Raw genomic sequence first — 16,621 nt, 5'->3', positions numbered from 1 at the left:
GACTGTTTTGTAAAGAAGCAGATACTGTACAATTATTCAGCTTTACTAATGCACTCAGGTTCCCTTTGATTTTTAGCAGAGGAAGGAATTCTTCTTTCTGATATTGGTGGTTAAGTAAAATCTGTGAAAAGCAAAGAGAAAGGTAAAGTAACCCAAAGCAGTGAACTGACACTTTGTTAAATAGTGTATACGTGTAGAAAACCTATCAAGGATAATAGAATACCGGTGTTGGTTTTCAGGAAGTTCTTATATAAGAATGTTTGCCAGTAAATGGATGGATTTGCTCAGCAAGGTTTAAAATCCGTTCATAACAGGTTACTTGACCGTTTATTGCAGTAGCTCTTGTAGTCTCACCTGGCTTTCCTGTTCTCACTTTGCCTGGTCCAGTAGCAGCAGAGCTGTAGCATGGGTGTGCATCTCTGAATACTCCAACATGAGCACTTTAATACAGCTCATCTTTTTTTTTTAACTCCCTATTTGAACCAGTGTATCTGATAGCATTGTCAAGTTCTCTTGTGATACAAATAACATTTTCTTATCCTAGTTGAATTATTAGAGTATAAGCTTCGGCAAGAAAAATCTATTGTAAGTGATTTGCAAAACACCCTGTCTGCGGAGCAGAAGAGAGCGTGTGAAACATGTGATCTCCTGCATCAAGAAAAAGCAGCCCTGAAATCAGAGTTTTATGAAAGTAAGCAAGAGAACGAAAGGCTGCAGAAATCCCTAGAAGAGCTTCAGAAGGAAATAAGCCAGTTACGGTGAGAAGTAGATTTATTGATTTATTCTAGTGAAAGAGCCTTATACTCGTTGGATCCACAAATGACTTAGCACTTGGAAAGACAAGGAGGAAAACTAACATCTCATTTTACTGTGGATATGTTCATTTTTCTTTACTAGCTGCTTAAATTTATTTACTCTTCAGTTCAAATTTGCATACCTTTTCTGTAGCCTTGACCAAGAAGGTTGTGGAAATAAGTGCATTTTGTATGCGTGTACTGAATTTGAAGAGACTAGATCTCTGTCTCCCTGATGTACCCCACTCCGGCAGGTTTTGTCTTAGTCTGATTGGTATTTGGGTTTACCTGTCATCTTGTGTATGGTTCCCTCTTCCCACTCCTGCCTACTTCCTAGAGTATGCCAATTTTTTTTTCTTTCCTCTCACAGGACAACAATTTTGCTCTGCCAGGATAGATAACTGCTCCCTATCTCTTAATTGTTACTAAATAGAGCAATTCTGGCTTTGCTTGCAGGGACATAATTTTTTTGCACATACTTAATAGCTGTGACTTGAAAACTCCTCCTCTTTAGAAAGAGCAGAGGCCATCTTAAACAAATCAACATACCAATTTACAAAAAGTAACCCAAAATGTCTTGTTTGTGTTGCTGCTGAAGGATGTTCTATTCTGCAGTAGGTAGAAATGTCATTTTGAACTTTACAGTTTTGAATTGGAAAAAAAAGAAAAGGATTTGACAGCTGCATTTGAAGACTTGCAGACTGAACGTTTGAAGGAGACCGAGCTACGAGGTTTGTTTGAGGAACAGCAGCTTCAGCATAAGAAAGCAGAAGGTGAAAAGACAAAGGCCTTGGAGGTAATGCCCTACATCTCAGTGCTTCAGTTCACTTCCCTTGGTTCATGAAGTTAAATAACAGGTTATTTTTTTCAGTCTTTTTCATGTGTTTTTTTAATTGTTTAAAAAAACACCTCAAACTTGAACTGAATATGCATAGCATTTATTTCGTTTTCACAGAATGAAAGCTTTTTCTTACCCTCTTTAGTTGCACATGCAGAAATAAGCAAGTTGCATGCTTTTTTTTTTTTTTCTTCATAGTGTTTTTGGAGCCTTATGCTTTCATGGGATCGGTTTTGTACTGCCTCTTACTCTGTAGGTAGAGCCAGATTCTACATTTGTGTGACTGTATCCTTTGTTCTAGAGCAAATGTGCTGTGAGGATGTAAGGCGTATTGTCAGCTGAGACTATAAAGGAAACCACCCAATGATACATATGCCTGGCAGAGAGGAACTGGAGCCTTTCCTATATAACATGTATTTTGCAGGGTTAACCAAGTTATTTTTGTTCCTTTTCTTCTAAATTGAAGAGAAAATAAACAGCTTGCTTTTTGATACTGTGATAGAAATGATTCAGTTTGTGTAAAAGGATGACAGTGAGTGGAAAAGGATTAAGATTTAGCATGAACCTTTTTTAAACTTAAAAACCAAAACCAACCTAGAAATCACAGAATGTTCAGGGTTGGAAGGGACCTCTAGACATCATCTAGTCCAACCCTCTGCCAGAGCAGGATCCCCCAGGGCAGCCACACAGGAACACATCCAGGTGGGTTGTTTAAAGTCTCCAGAGCAGGAGACTCCACACCCTCTCTGGGCAGCCTGTGCCAGGGCTCCGGCACCCTCACAGTGAACAAGTTTCTCCTCACGTTGAGGTGGAACTTCCTGTGTTCTAACTTAAACCCATTATCTCTTGTTCTATTGCTGGGCACCACTGAGAAGAGATTGTCCCCTTCATCTTGACACCCACCCCTCAGATATTTCTATACGTTAATAAGGTCCCCTCTCAGCCATCTCCTTTCAAGCCTAAACAGCCTCAGGTCTCTCAGTCTCTCTTCACAGGAGAGATGTTCAAGGCCCTTAATCACTCTCGTAGCTCTCTGCTGGACTCTCTCTAGTAGGTCCCTGTCTCTCTTGAATTGGGGAGCCCAAAACTGGACACTGTGTTCCAGGTGTGGTCTCACCAGGGCAGAGCAGAGGGGGAGGAGAACCTCCCTAGCCCTGCTGGACACACTTCTCTTAATGCACCCCAAGATCCCGCTGGCCTTCTTGGCCACAAGGGTACAGTGGCCCAGGGACAACTCACTGTCCACTAGGACTCCAGTCAGATGACTCCAAAACAACTGTAAATACCCTATGAGAGAAAGCACGGTTCTGACGCTATTTCCCTGTAGTCAGGCCTCTCACTTCGTGTTTTGGTTTGTGGGTGATTTTCTTGATTGGGATTTTTGTTACTATTTGTATGGTAGGACATGGTGCTAACGTTCTCCATCTTGTAAAAAGACTGCTTCTGCACACTTAGTCAAGGCAAAGAGAGAAGTGCATTGCCCCAAGTGTAGCTGTGCGTCAGATTAAACCATTTACGGTTCACGTTGCAGCAGTCTTTCATTCCCAAATCATCCCTTGAAGCCCTACTATGGAAAGCTGATGTCATTCAGCATCTGACCTGCTTTCTTATGAGATCAGGGGAGAGGTGGTGCTGGCTGGGAGGGTAGGGCAGAACCTCTTGCTGGGAGGATGGCAATGCTGGCTCTGACGGCATCTGCTCTGGGTCGATCCCTTCAGTCACTCTCCTTCTGAAGAGAGGCTGGCTCCCAAAAAGGACCTAAGGATGGATTATTTTTACCAGCCTATGCTGTGTGCATTAAACAGACAGACTCTAAAAGCCAGAGGTTTTCTGTCTACTTTTATTGCTTAGATTTTTGGTTTGTTTTAAATCAACGTGGGTTATTTCTGCTTCAGATCATAGAATCATAGAACGGCCTAAGTTGGAAGGGACCTTAGAGACCATCTAGTCCAACCTCCCTGTCATGGGCAGGGGCGCCTCTCAACTAGATCAGGCTCCTCAAGGCTCTGTCCAACCTGGCCTTGAACAGCTCCAGGGAGGGGGCAGCCACAACATCTCTGGGTAATTTATTCCAGAGTCTTGCCACCCTCATACTGAAGAATTTCTAAGATCTAATCTAAATCTATTCTCCTTCAACTTAAACCCATTTCCCCTTGTCCTGTCAGTGGACACTCTTGTAAAAAAGTGACTGAGGAATGTAAAAGATAGTGATTTCCTAATGAGAGTCTTACTAATTATAAAAATAACATGCTCTAGTTCAGTCTTTAATTTCTTCCTGGGTAAAACAGGTGGTTGAAAATTGCCAAATGCCAGCCTGCACAGAAAGGAGTTTGTACTGGACTATTAATATGTGCTTCCCTGTTTTGAACAGGAGCTGCAGGCTGCCCTGGAGTTGCAGTCAGTGCAGAACAGCCAGCTGTCCGTATCTCTAGAGCATGAGCAAACAGTAAATCATAATCTCCGCAAGGAGCTTCAGATTGAGCACTCCCGCTGTGAAGCGTTGCTGTCCCAGGAACGCCACAAACTGTTGGAACTACAGAGAAATTTGGACGCTGAGAAAAATCGTTCATTTGAGCTCCTGAACTCCTCGAATCGTGAACGTGTTTTGACAGAACAGCTGAGCACGTTAATGAAAGAAGGTGCTTCTGGTCAGCACAAGGAGTCACTGCTGGAACAAGCTGTTGTTCGAGAGCTGCAGGCTCAGCTAGAAGAAGAGAGGTTCCGAACTGTTGAGCTAGCTGCTGTTATTGAGAAAATGCACCAGAAGGCTATTTGTTCCAAAAGGCAGCTAGAGCCTGAAGTACAGTTGTGCTGTGAAGAAACCCAGAAGGAGAGAGAGGTCAGTGACAAACTGCGAGCTACGCTGGAATCTCTTCAGGATCAGAAGCAAGAGGTAATCCGTTCCTTAGAGGCCCAGAAGGAAAGAGAGGCGAAGCTGAAAGCTGACTGGGAAAAACTGCAGTCACTCTTCAAGATAATGAAAGAGCAAGATAAAAACAAGAAAGAGGAGAGAGAAAGAGAGTGGAGACAGCAGCAACAAATAGTGCTAGGGAAACTGAAGAACTGGCAGAGAGATCAAGAGAGACTGGTGAGAATGCTTCTGCAAGGCTTGCCTTACATTGAAATAGCCACAAAGTGGGTTTTAACCCTGTGGGAGGTGTTCTTTAATTGAATTGTTTCCTTCTCTTAAAGCATTCTGAAAAACACATTCGATGAGCTTTTTTTTCCTGCATTTCTAAAATGCAGCTAGTTTTAAGGGTTTGTGTCTGGGTTTGTTTCCAGAAGTTGATCTTCGCGTCTTTGCCTGTGCTGGGAACTGCCAGTTGTTAACAGATGGAGAAGAATATGGCTTAAATGCAGAACAGAACCAAACTAGGTTTTGTGTCATTGCCCTTATTTTGAGCTGAGCTCCTAGTAATGGCTTGCGACAGTATCAATTTCACCCTTCTTATTTCTCAGCTCCTTCACTTTCATTTGAGGAGGAGGGAGGCTTTGCAGGCTCTCTGGAGACCTGTCAGTCACCATGTCTGGAAATGGATGAGAAAATGCCCACTCCAGGGTTATTAAAAAGTCTTCCTCATGATCCTGGAAGGCAGGATTGTAAGTCTTCCTCTGTAAGAGCTCCCTGTTAAGGAACACTGAGATTGATATGCTAGTTAGGTCTGATGCTGTGTCTGATGCTGTTGTGTGTATAAAAAACAAACCAAAAAAAGGTATGTCTGTATATGTGTGTGTATTTATTTGCATCTTACACATATACTATTTATTGTTTAAATAGCAAAACTTGGAACAACAACACAAGAGGGACGAACAAAGAATTAAAGAGCTTCAGGAAATACTGGCAACATTAGAAGAAAGAGAAAGAAATCTCACATCTCCAAACTGTCAGCAAGAACCGCTGTGTCCCTTAAACAAAGATCGAAATGCCCAACAGGCTGTGAAAAAAGAAGCTGAAAAACTGCGTTTGCAGCAGCAGCAACAGCTAGAGAACATAAGGCAGCAGTTGCTGTTTGTAGCTGGGCACCTGAATGAGTTCATATATAAAACTGTAGATAAGTGAGTAGCTGTTCATAAAATTTCATTCTCCTTCTGAACATGTGTGGGTCATGGCTGAGAGTCGTGTGCTGAAGGGAGCAAGTGGTACATCTGCTTACATGACCTTTTGTGAAACTGTGGTTTCATGGTGGCAGCAGACTCTGGTTATTGTCGTCTCACTGCAGCCTTTCCCATTAGAAGTTTGTGTGCCTGTGTTTGAACTAGATTTGCGAAGTGACGCTGCTTAAAAAGAACAATTAAAAAAAAAACACTTGCCAAACAAACAGAAAACAAACCCTACTGAAAAGAATAATGTGGTAGTTTGGCACCAGGAGCATTCTGATTAGACAGCAATTTAAAAAAAAAGGGTTAATCAACACATCAGCATGTTTAGAATGGGAAACTCCATTTACCATGGCAGGGAAAAGCTAGGCATCAGGAAAGGAGTGCCCAAGTACCAGTAATTTCTTACTACTTTGGCCACAGAGTAAAATACTAGTGATGTTTTGCTGCAGCCTCAATTTGCATGATTAGAATTTCAAACTCATGAAATATTTCTGAGTAAATCCTATGCAGCACTATTCTACTCTTAAAAATAAATAAAATTTGATAATTTCTGTGTGTATCCATAGCATTTTGTGAAATAAATAGTGCATAAGTACAGCCTCAAAACTTAAAGGTTATCCAGTGGGGAGAAGGAATCAAATGTATGTTAGCATTACTACGAATCAACCTGATACTGAAAAAGTATTTGTGTTTAACAGAACAGTTAACAATTGGTCTGCATCGAATGATGAAGCTGTTGCCTCTTTACTTCAGACATTAAAGGAACTAAAAGCAGATTTATTGTCTCCTCCTGCATCTCAGGTAAGGAAAACAGCATATATTTGTTGATTATCAGTACATTGTTCTATATTCTTAAGGTTGCCATACATGTGAAGTTGATACTATTTTATTTTTCCCTTCCCCTTTTTTTGGTAAAACATTCTGAGGAAAATTGTGTTTTATATTCCTATATTCATACCATTATTAACATATTTTAGGGTCAGACTCTTAGTTTTTTGTTGTATTGCAGTCTGCTTCTGATGCCTTTTTTTCTTAGATATGTAATATGTCGAAAGATGTAAAATCCTGCAACGTGTTGCTGCTGCTTCTATATGTGTCCAGAGGCAGTTGCTTTTCAGAAAATTGTCAAGGAATTTTCAAAAAGTGCAGTAGTAGTTTGTCATCTCAGGAGAGCTATTTTGACTGATGTTTGCAGTATTGTAAATATTTTGTACAAGCCCAGGGATTATCAAACACCAAGCTCTGGTCTCTTGATAAAAAATACGTCCTAAAAACATAGCTATTAGGTTCCATGTTATTCACCAGATAACTTTGCCCTGCCATTTATGTCTTTTTGTTGTAATAGAGAAAGAAATCTTCAACTACATTGGAGCCAAAATTTGAGGATTTAGGGCTAACTAACAGTACTGGCTCTTGTTGGATTCAGCCTCTCTTATTCCCTGACCTGCTTGATAGCAGGTGCCCAGGAAACGCACCTTGAGTTCTGACTGTCTAGTACATGAAGAGGCTTTTGTAACTTCTGTTGTTCTGTGGCGCTCTGTAGTGCAAGCCTGACCTATGCCAAGCTGGCTCGACATAGTGCAAACTCTCCGTGTGCTCAGCCGTCACCTGTGCCCGCACTGAGGTGGTTGCCAGGTGGCTCAATCTCCAGCCTTGAGGACGGGTGTGGAACGTCTTCTCAGGCAGGTGTTGGTGGAGTTAAGCCTTCCTCTCACAAAGCTTCAGAGCCCTCTGCTGTGGACACAACACTCAGAGAGCCTCTGGGGGGAACCAGACAACCTTTATTTAAAGCTAGCTTAGCAGCGCTCCCTCCAAGGTGGTACTTCACAGGAAAAGAAAAAATAATTTGGGCTGTTTGTTTTTCTTCTCATGCCATTAGGTCTTCTGCGTTAGAAACTCTCTTGCAAATGCCTTTCACAACTTCTAGATTTTCCAGGCCCTCATCACCATCAGCTAGCAGACCTCTTAACGTTAAACCAGTGAATGCCACGCCCAATAGTCGTCCTTTCTCTTGTTTGACTAGACTTTGCAATTGCCTCCTCTAGGGACTATGACTACACTACAATTCTGAGACTCAAGTTTTCTGACTGAAGTTTGGGGTTTTTGGTTTTGTGTTGGCTTTTTTTTTTTTTTTTACTAAAAAGAATTTAGTGGAGCACTCAAGATGTATGCCTTTCTATAGCTTAGAGAGCAAAAACACGGCCTTGTTCTCCTTTCTTCTGTTGGTGCAAATGTTCTCTCCTCTCTGCTTTCTTTTCAGGCTTTGATTTATTAGTTTTTTTTCCAGAATCACCCTGTGTTTCAGTCTCCTCCCTGAATTTCTTCTTCCTTTAAGATACTGAATCACATGCTCCGGAGACCAAAGGAATTTATTGGTGTTACCTCCTCGAGTTCCTCTAAGCTGGGGACTAATAGACAGGAAAACAGTCAAAATGCCAAAATAAAAAAAATCTGTGCCAAAATTAACAAGGAGTCAACTGGTCAGTCAAATGCCAACTGGTACGGTAGATGAATCACGTAGAACTACTTCAGATATTACTTGTATCTCTTACTGCCTTCAAATTGAGTGTTTGGAGGTCTGTAAGGTGAAGGTACCATAGTCATTACTGGGATGCTTGCTGAAAAGGCCAATAAAAAGAATTTTCCTCCATTTCACTGTGGTATAGACTGCTTTTGTTTCCCCCACTTAAATATTTTTAATGATACTTATCTGAAGCGTGTTTCGTATCCAAAGTCCTTATCTCTGACCTTGTTCTGAAAATGTTCTGAGCAATCTCAGTGTGTTCACAACTGCTGTTTGTTGCTGTGTATATATTATGTCGATGGCTGTCGTTTATTGAACTTTATTATAAAATATTTCTTCTACTTGAGAAATCATGCTTGATAAAAGTAAATGACACTTGTTCATATATCAAGGTTTTCCCAAGAAATAACTTCTGAAAAAATTCGAACTCTCCTACGATATTGTACTACAATAAGCTGCTCACAGAAATTGGGGTCAGTTTTGTGTACTGGCTTCTGTAATGTATAGATTTTATTTCAAAGGATAAAACATTAATTGCCTCAAAGTTTCTTTTTATTTCTCTTATGATCTGCTGCATCATGCACTGATGTAACTGTTGACCTTTGATTGGTAGTTGATATGAAGAGGGTTATTAAAGCAGAACTTCCACAAAGAATTGGACCTGGAGTTGCGGGTCTCCTTCCTACAAGAGCCGACCTACCACAAAACTGGATTTCTCAGGATTGAATGTGGTTTTTTAGAATTTACTTCTGTAGGTGCTTCACAACATGTTTTTGTACACAGACATCCTTTTTTCACAGATTCTGTGCTGCTTGTGGATGTGGAAGAAAGCCAGATGTTTTGTTTCCATTTCCGAATGTTTGAGAGACTCTTTGTTATTAGAGGGAATAGGATTCCTGTAAAGCTGATCAGACAGACCTCTAGAGAAAGGGGTAGCTTGGTTAACAATTAATTTGATACTTCTTAAGAAGGGTTGCTTTCGTGTTTCGGTTTCCCATTCAGCTGAATGTCATTGTTGGTTTTCAGGCTTATTATTTTTATGGTTTAGCTTGTCCATAAAATTAGGTTATTATTTGGTTTGGGATATTTGACTGTGGAAGTGATGTGAAAAGACCATCATGATTCACTTCCTTTGGGTTTCATTTTTAGGTCAGATCTACAGGTGATACTGACTCTGTTCAAGAACTGGAAAGAGATGCCTGGCAGAGAGAGAGAAACATTTTGCAGAATGCACCAAAACAGGCTGAGTCCAAACTGACTAAAGTGGCTGTTGAAATTGAAAAGAAACCAGTGGCAGAAACTTCCAGTTCTAAGGTAAAATTCTTGCGATGGCCAGTCTGGAGCTTGGTGAGCAAGCAGTGCTGTAGCCATGAGCACGGCATTTAGACCTTTGGCGTTTGGTTTGCTTTCGCTCTCTTGCCCCTTGTACAGATTTGTTGTGTGAGAACTAACTCAAGACCAAAAAAACCTCTGGAGAGTTCAGTCCTTGGCAGTATTGTACTTGGGTATTGCCTAAGGGGTTAATGTCACATGTAGAACGGGTAATTTAGTAATTCTGATGGGAGTTTGGGGGTTTTTGTTTTGGGATTTGTTTTTTTGTTTGTTTGTTTTTAATAACTATGATAAAAGCTGCTGTTACACAGAAACCAGGAAGTGTGCAGCTCAAATTTCTAGGGATGTATGTATATGTCAGACTGTGGCGTTTAGCTTAAATTTATTTGTAATCTTTTTCAGTTGCTATTTTAAAAGGTGATTCTATAGATGAACAGTTTTATAAACTGCAGGTGTCCCTCACTGGAAAAGTTACAAAGAAACCTTCTTGATGTTAGACAGGAACTTGCACCAAAAGTAACATAGCTTTTGAGAATCCCTTCCTATTCTTAAATGAGAGAGAGAGACAGATTTCTTGTTTAAGCATGAAAATATCAAGCATCTGTCATTTTTAACTTTTCCCCCTAATCTTATTCCTCTGACGCATTTGATTGTAATCAAGTCTGATGGGCACTTACCCTAACGTGCTTTCTAGTTAATATTTATTTAAAGCAGGTGTTATTTTATTTGTTAAAGAGTTAAACTCTTAAATTTTTCTGTGAGGCATTCAGGAGATGTAGGTCAGTCTGACACTCCAAACTCGGGTGCTTTTTAGCCATGTATGGAATTGTTACAATTGCCCTCGTGTCTGCAGTAGGGATGTTTGATGTGAAGATAGGTTGGCTGTGGCTGTGTTTTTGCACGCTAACCAGTAACTATACCAAAATTCTCTAGCTTAGCCATGACTTCATAAACATACAGAAATTGAGTAGACTTGGTACAAGCCTTCATGTATGGTTTCCAAACTGCCAGAGTATAAGCCTGCTACTTTGCACCAAAACTGGCCAAGTCACAGCCTGTTATACAAATACTTGCCTAAAATTTCATTTTATAGATAAATATACCTGCCCATGGTTAAATTATTACTTAACTATCCCCAATTTTGTAAAGTAAAATACGGTTTAGGTGCCCATACCCATCCAAGTTGTGGAAGATACTGCTAGAAAAACAACTAACTTTTTCTGAGCTTTGTGCAGCTAAATTTTGACAGATGTTATTTTTTAAAAAATTTATTTTCTTTTGCCTTTTTTACTTTCTCCGGCGGCAGAGATTATATAAGAAGTACCTGAGAGCGGAGAGGTTTAGAAAGGCTCTAGTTTATCAGAAGAAATACCTCTTGTTGCTGCTTGGTGGCTTCCAGGAGTGTGAGCAAGCAACCCTCTCGCTAATAGCGCGTATGGGAACCTACCCCTCACGTGCAGACCTGCCGCCTTCTGGATCACGTTCCCGTCCTTTTACGAAGTTCAGATGTGCTGTCAGGGCAGTCATCGCAGTATCAAGGTAATATTAATTAATATTAAGCAAAAGCTATCTCCCAAACTAGTTCGAACATCGCTTCTTAGCTGTAACTTAGCTGTAACTCTCGGAATCAGCACTAAGTCAGATGCATACTAAGCTAAGGATTTATGAAAAGCTGCATCTGTCTTGAGGGAGAGCCGCTGCAATCTATTTGAGAATCAGTGCACAACCATTACAAACTGATATCTTTTCAGGTTTGATCCTTTTCAGACTCGCTGGATAGTCTTGTCTTGTATCAGAGTGTGATCACCTCATGAGTGGTGGTTTTGCTCTCCTGAATCCAGTAGCCGGGTTCACTGGGTACGATTCTGTCATACTCTGTCACTATCAGATGGATTTTATTAGCTGTGCTTGGGACAATATGCCACCTCATAAGGGCTTTTGAGTCTGTTTAATGAAAAAGTCTTAAATGTGATAGGTGGTTACTTCTAAGCAATTTCCTCATCTACTTCAAGTGATTCCTTGCAAGGTTAAGAATTTCAAGAGATGACACAGGATGGCTTTAGACTGTCTTTGACATGGATGCTAGAATGATAGCAGTATCAAAGGACATAGGGACAGTGGCCTCCAAACTAGTGCTCTGAGGCAGGAAGAGCAGAGATTAGAGGTGGAGTGGAGGAGCAGTGCCAGAAGAAACAAACCTTTCCAGCAGTTAGAGGATTATTGCAGAGTGAAATAGAATAAGCCAGCATTCCAAAGAATTCTTCCTCCACCCCTGCAAGGATTGTTACTTATGTTGTTTAATATGCTTCATGCCAATGAAGAGTTTAATGTTAAAATTCAGTGTAGTTTTTGCTTATTTTTTAAATTATTGTATGAATTTATTTGATATTAAGGTTAAAGTTTTTGGTGAAAAAATGGAACAAACCTAAAAGGAAGAGCACACAGGATGAAACTGTTTCTCACAGTGTAGGAGGTAGTGCAGGTAAGCATTTTGGTTAAGTACATTGTTTTGATCATAATTTTTTAGTGATGCATTTCATTTGAAAACAAAACAAAACAAAACACCTACAGAAGTGGCAAAATCTGTTTATTAATGCAAATGTGTTTTTCCATTTCCTGAACACAATTATTAGGAGTTTATAAGGATATTGTACGAAATTACAATTGAAAACTTTCAGAATTTATAATATACAAAATGGAGAGCTCCTCCTCTTCTCCTTTTACTGCAGCTGCTCAGGCTGCAAAACTGAGTCCTGTGTTTATAAAACTCATCAGAGAATTATATTTTGTACAGTCTGAAGCTACCTGTAATGGGAATCAGTGCCATGAGATATTACTAAGGCAAGGATGAATACATGCGACATCAAAGTCAGTCTTAGGAGTGGTGTACTTGCTGGTGTTACCAGAGGTGAAAAAGGGTTTTAAGTGGTTTCAGAGGTTCAGGAGAGACCTAATCTGATGGCAGATTCCCCATAACTATGTGCTCTGGAGTTTAAGTGCTGCCAAACTGAAGCAGATGGATAGATGGTCTGATGCAATGCAGTAAGGACTTATGGATGAGTTAGTAAGAATTCAAACATCTTACTGCAGTACCCAATGTTGTGGTACTGTCCTATTCTGTGTAATATTCTATTACTTGTGGCTTCTCAACACTAAACAGAATTGAGATGAAGTAGTGCATTTTCCATTACCTGATACTATGTCATTTTCACTGTTCTGAGATACTGGAGATACTTTAAAGAAAACCACAACTTACTGCATAAAACTACTGTGATGTGGTTCCTATGAGACTTGAATTGTGAAATGCATGCTGAACTTCCTACCTCACTACCAAATAGCGTCTTGGCAGTCTCATTAAAACCCACTTGGGTTTTTTGTGATTTAAAGGACTTATCTGAAGGGATTTTTCTTTTTTAATGAAAACAAACTGACACACACTCCCATCCCACCAAACCTTCACCAAACCAATAAAAAAGGGTGTCTCCATGACTCTACTGTCTCTAAAGTTGGAGAGTGTAAGTCAACAGCAACAGCTCTAACAGAGCAAACGACAAGTATTAAAATTTCTTGAAAAAATATTTTGCTCAGAACATCCCCTGTGTGGCTATAGAAACAGCTACTGAAAAGGCAAGTCTGGAGAAGGAAACAGTGCAAGTTCTCCATTTGCAGGAGCAAGTTGTTCAATATTAAAATGTCAAACTTCTGTTATATCTGGTTTTAAAAAGAAAAAAAAATAGCTAAAAAGCAGTTAGCTGTTAAAAAGTACATTTTGGGTGCATTTAAAACCACACACAGTTGTACTCTGCTGTAATTCTTGTAGGATTTATTGGTTATGTTTATGATAGCCTGTTGTGAATGGTTCACAGTGCATATTTTTTAGCTCTTTCATATTTAACACAGCCTCTGGTGCTAGAACAGAAATTCTGGAAGAGCAGCAGCCCCCAGCTGTTCACATCAGCTCTCCCCCAAGCCGGGACACAGGACTGTGCCACAGAACCAGCTCTGCAAGATTTGTGAACCATTCCCCCAGATCCTCTTACTGCTTACACCACAGGTCAGTCTGCAAGCTCTCCTTATGTTTAATCACCCTCCTGCACAGTTTTTCGTAAAAATGTAACCACTTATTGGAGGAGGCACTTGTACAAGAAAAGGAATTTGTTTTCCTAGACCTAGTAAATGTTTTCTTTCTTTCAGCATGCTACAGGAGAAGAAAGCTTCTCATTTAAGTGTGTCTGACATTCTTGGACTGAGAGCATTCCTAGTGGTGTTTCCCAGTTTAATTTGCATGGGCTCACAGGATTTAGAATGCTATGTCTCTTAGCCTTCTTTGAGGGATAATTCTTGTTGCCTTTGCTGTCTAAGTTAGACATTAATTTCTGAGCATCCTGTGGAAGCGGCTCCCCTACCATATGACAGCACTGCATTAGTTTTAGCTGCCTTCAGACTCTGTGCAGACACACAGAATTGGAGGTGGAGAACTTGTGGGGTGTGTGCGCCTGCGGTTTTCCGTGATTTATGGCCAGTTCTGCACAGAAATACAACCCCAGTGACTTGGTGGTGGGTTGGATGTCACAGGTGACGTTCTGCATGGTGCTGCTGAGACAATACCTGAGTTGCAACCTCTGTGTTTGAGTTGGAGGAAGGTGATCTTGAGTCATTCAATTGGCCTTGCCACTCCCAGGCTCTCCTGGGCCCCACAGCAACCTCGGGCATCGCACCATGAGGCTGCACCATTACTAGGTGCAGTATCATCTCTCCCGAGCCACTCCTTGTAGGTGGCTTTCTCCTTAAAGCAAGAATTTGCAGGGGTTTATATGGAAAGTAACTCTTCTCAGTCCCATCAGCTTGGGATGTGTTGATTTTTTTTTTTCTTTTCCTTAACCTCCTTGCTGCATTAGAAACTTGAACCAGCAGGCAAGAGTTGTCTTCCTAAAGAATAAAAGGGTAGCAAGGAAGTAGCTGTGGTGATCTAGAAGTACACAAAGACAGCAGATGCTCCACATGATTTTAGGTTTTTTTACATTGCTGACTGATTTGGGGGACAAGGCAGTACTTGTCACAAAGGACAGGCAGCATTCTGTTTTGCACAGAATTCTGCAACACATTTTGGAGAGTTAGAGAACTGCAAGCATTTCCCAAAAGACTTAATTTTATGCCATCCTGTTCCTCTGCATGTGGCTGGGTCCGACAGCCAGAAGAAGTAGCTGTCAGCTTACCTATCAACAAGTCACCTGTGTTGTGTGGAACAAGGCTATTAATCATAGCAAGCCCTGACTGGTCGCACGATGTGGCTAGGCCAGCGGTAGCTCAAACCTAACGTGGACATGAGAGAGGTTAAACAAGGTCTGTTGTCGCTCTTGTTTCCTGGCAAAGCTGTACAGAAGGAAGGAGTGAACAGGAACTGCCTTCCACTAAACAAAAGGTGTACGGGGAAGGAATAAATCCTAACTCCAAATAGGAGTGTGTTTGCATGGACTGTCCCCTCGCAATGTGCATTTCTGCTAATATTTGAAGTTTATTGTTAACGTTCAGAAACGAAACACTGTGTACCATCTAAAGGGTCCTCTTTTTCAACCTTGTCCTTCAAGTTAGTATTTTACGTGCTGAACAGGAAAGTACACACCTGGATTCACAAAGACCCTCTATGGTCAAGTGGGTCTTTTCACACTTCACCATTTAGACTTGCCTCTGCAGCTTTCTTACCTGAGGGACTTTGAGTTGTGTATCAGCAGAGACAGATTCATAGATACTCCAGCTTTTATCAAAACATACTTTCTTTCGACTCCCCTGTATAAAAAGCTGCCTAATCTATATTACTTTATATGTATTTTTTGACAGTTGTAGTTTTTACTGTTGTTCTAGTTTGCTTTTGCACTGAATTACTGCTAAGTGAATGTAACTATTAAATTTATTTGAGAGTGTGGCATGAGAAGAAGAAAATTTGTTTTCCTTTCAAGATTGCATCCATCCACAAGTTCAGCTTCAGACGAGTCACTTATGCCTATTCAGGATCCTGAACGATCACTAACAGAATACATCCATCGCTTGGAGGTTATCCAGCAAAGACTGGGGGGTGCACAACCAGGTACGAACCAACTTGTAACCGCTCATGGCTGCCAGCAGTCTGGGCTGCTTTCTGCAAGGCTCTTCAGTATGGGTATATTGCGTGTAACACTTAAAGCAAGTAACAATCATTAATTTAATTAATAATTAGAATCACTGGGGAGGGGGAGGAAAAAAAATTCAATCTCTGAAATGAAATCTTTTTGAGAATCTTATCTAAAATCAGTCCAAGTATGGAATTTCTCAAAATAAGGATGAATAATTCCATGTGATTTCTCCCCCCTCCCTGTGCCTTCTGTTATGAAGTCTAAATAAGCAAGTGTTGCAGTTTAAATAAAGTTAATGTCTAGAGTTAATATGCTTTGAAGTCCAAGAGAACTATTATAATAGCTGAACAAGGCTTTCTCTGCAGCACAAACAATAATACTTCCCTTATTTGTTGCATCTTTTCATTCCACAGCAGATTAATAAAAACATTTGGAGGCTGGTAAAAACAGCCATCTAGTTCTAAGATTGATCAAAGAGCACACGAAGGATCGTAGTGGTACTTATCTCTGCTATTTAAAAAAACCTTCGACATAATTTCTAGAATAAATTTACTGTAACGTTCTAGTTACTCACTCTTCTTACATGTTAGTTATATCACAGAAAAATCCTTGTCCCAAGGAAGAAATTACAAACTGTCATCATATCATTCTGCGATCATCTCCTATCAAGATATGATTAGATGTGTTTTCCAATGTTTTGTTATTTTTCAGACTCATGTCTAAGCGTTATGCAGTGTTCTGGTGTCTCTGGGTTGTGAAAACTGTGCTGAACCTCTGGCTGTCATTTAATTTGTGCTGGACAAAATACAAAGATGACTGGTTTACATATGTCACCATCGTGTTGCAGGGGCTGCCTCCTGCTGCCTGCCTTCCCCACCACAGGGCAACAACATAAATTAAACAGCAACATATATATATATAA

General features: G+C 40.5%; 1 protein-coding gene across 1 annotated transcript in view; it reads left to right on the top strand.

Moving 5' to 3' along the window:
* Nucleotides 1-15,688, top strand: part of PCNT (pericentrin) — a gene marked incomplete at its 3' end in the record, with an annotated part of 72,538 nt that extends 56,850 nt beyond the window's left edge. The window contains 10 exon segments of the mRNA XM_009864364.1: nucleotides 545-758; nucleotides 1,440-1,590; nucleotides 4,004-4,525; nucleotides 5,411-5,688; nucleotides 6,432-6,534; nucleotides 9,407-9,571; nucleotides 10,896-11,128; nucleotides 11,983-12,071; nucleotides 13,490-13,643; nucleotides 15,547-15,688. Coding sequence (XP_009862666.1) covers nucleotides 545-758; nucleotides 1,440-1,590; nucleotides 4,004-4,525; nucleotides 5,411-5,688; nucleotides 6,432-6,534; nucleotides 9,407-9,571; nucleotides 10,896-11,128; nucleotides 11,983-12,071; nucleotides 13,490-13,643; nucleotides 15,547-15,688 — 2,051 coding nt within the window.
* Between the last annotated feature and the right edge of the window lie 933 nt (nucleotides 15,689-16,621).

Source organism: Apaloderma vittatum, unplaced genomic scaffold (genome assembly GCF_000703405.1).
Source record: "Apaloderma vittatum isolate BGI_N311 unplaced genomic scaffold, ASM70340v1 scaffold1582, whole genome shotgun sequence".
NCBI classification, from domain to species: domain Eukaryota; kingdom Metazoa; phylum Chordata; class Aves; order Trogoniformes; family Trogonidae; genus Apaloderma; species Apaloderma vittatum.
Note: the sequence above shows the minus strand (reverse complement) of the source record. Positions and strands in the feature narration are given on the sequence as shown.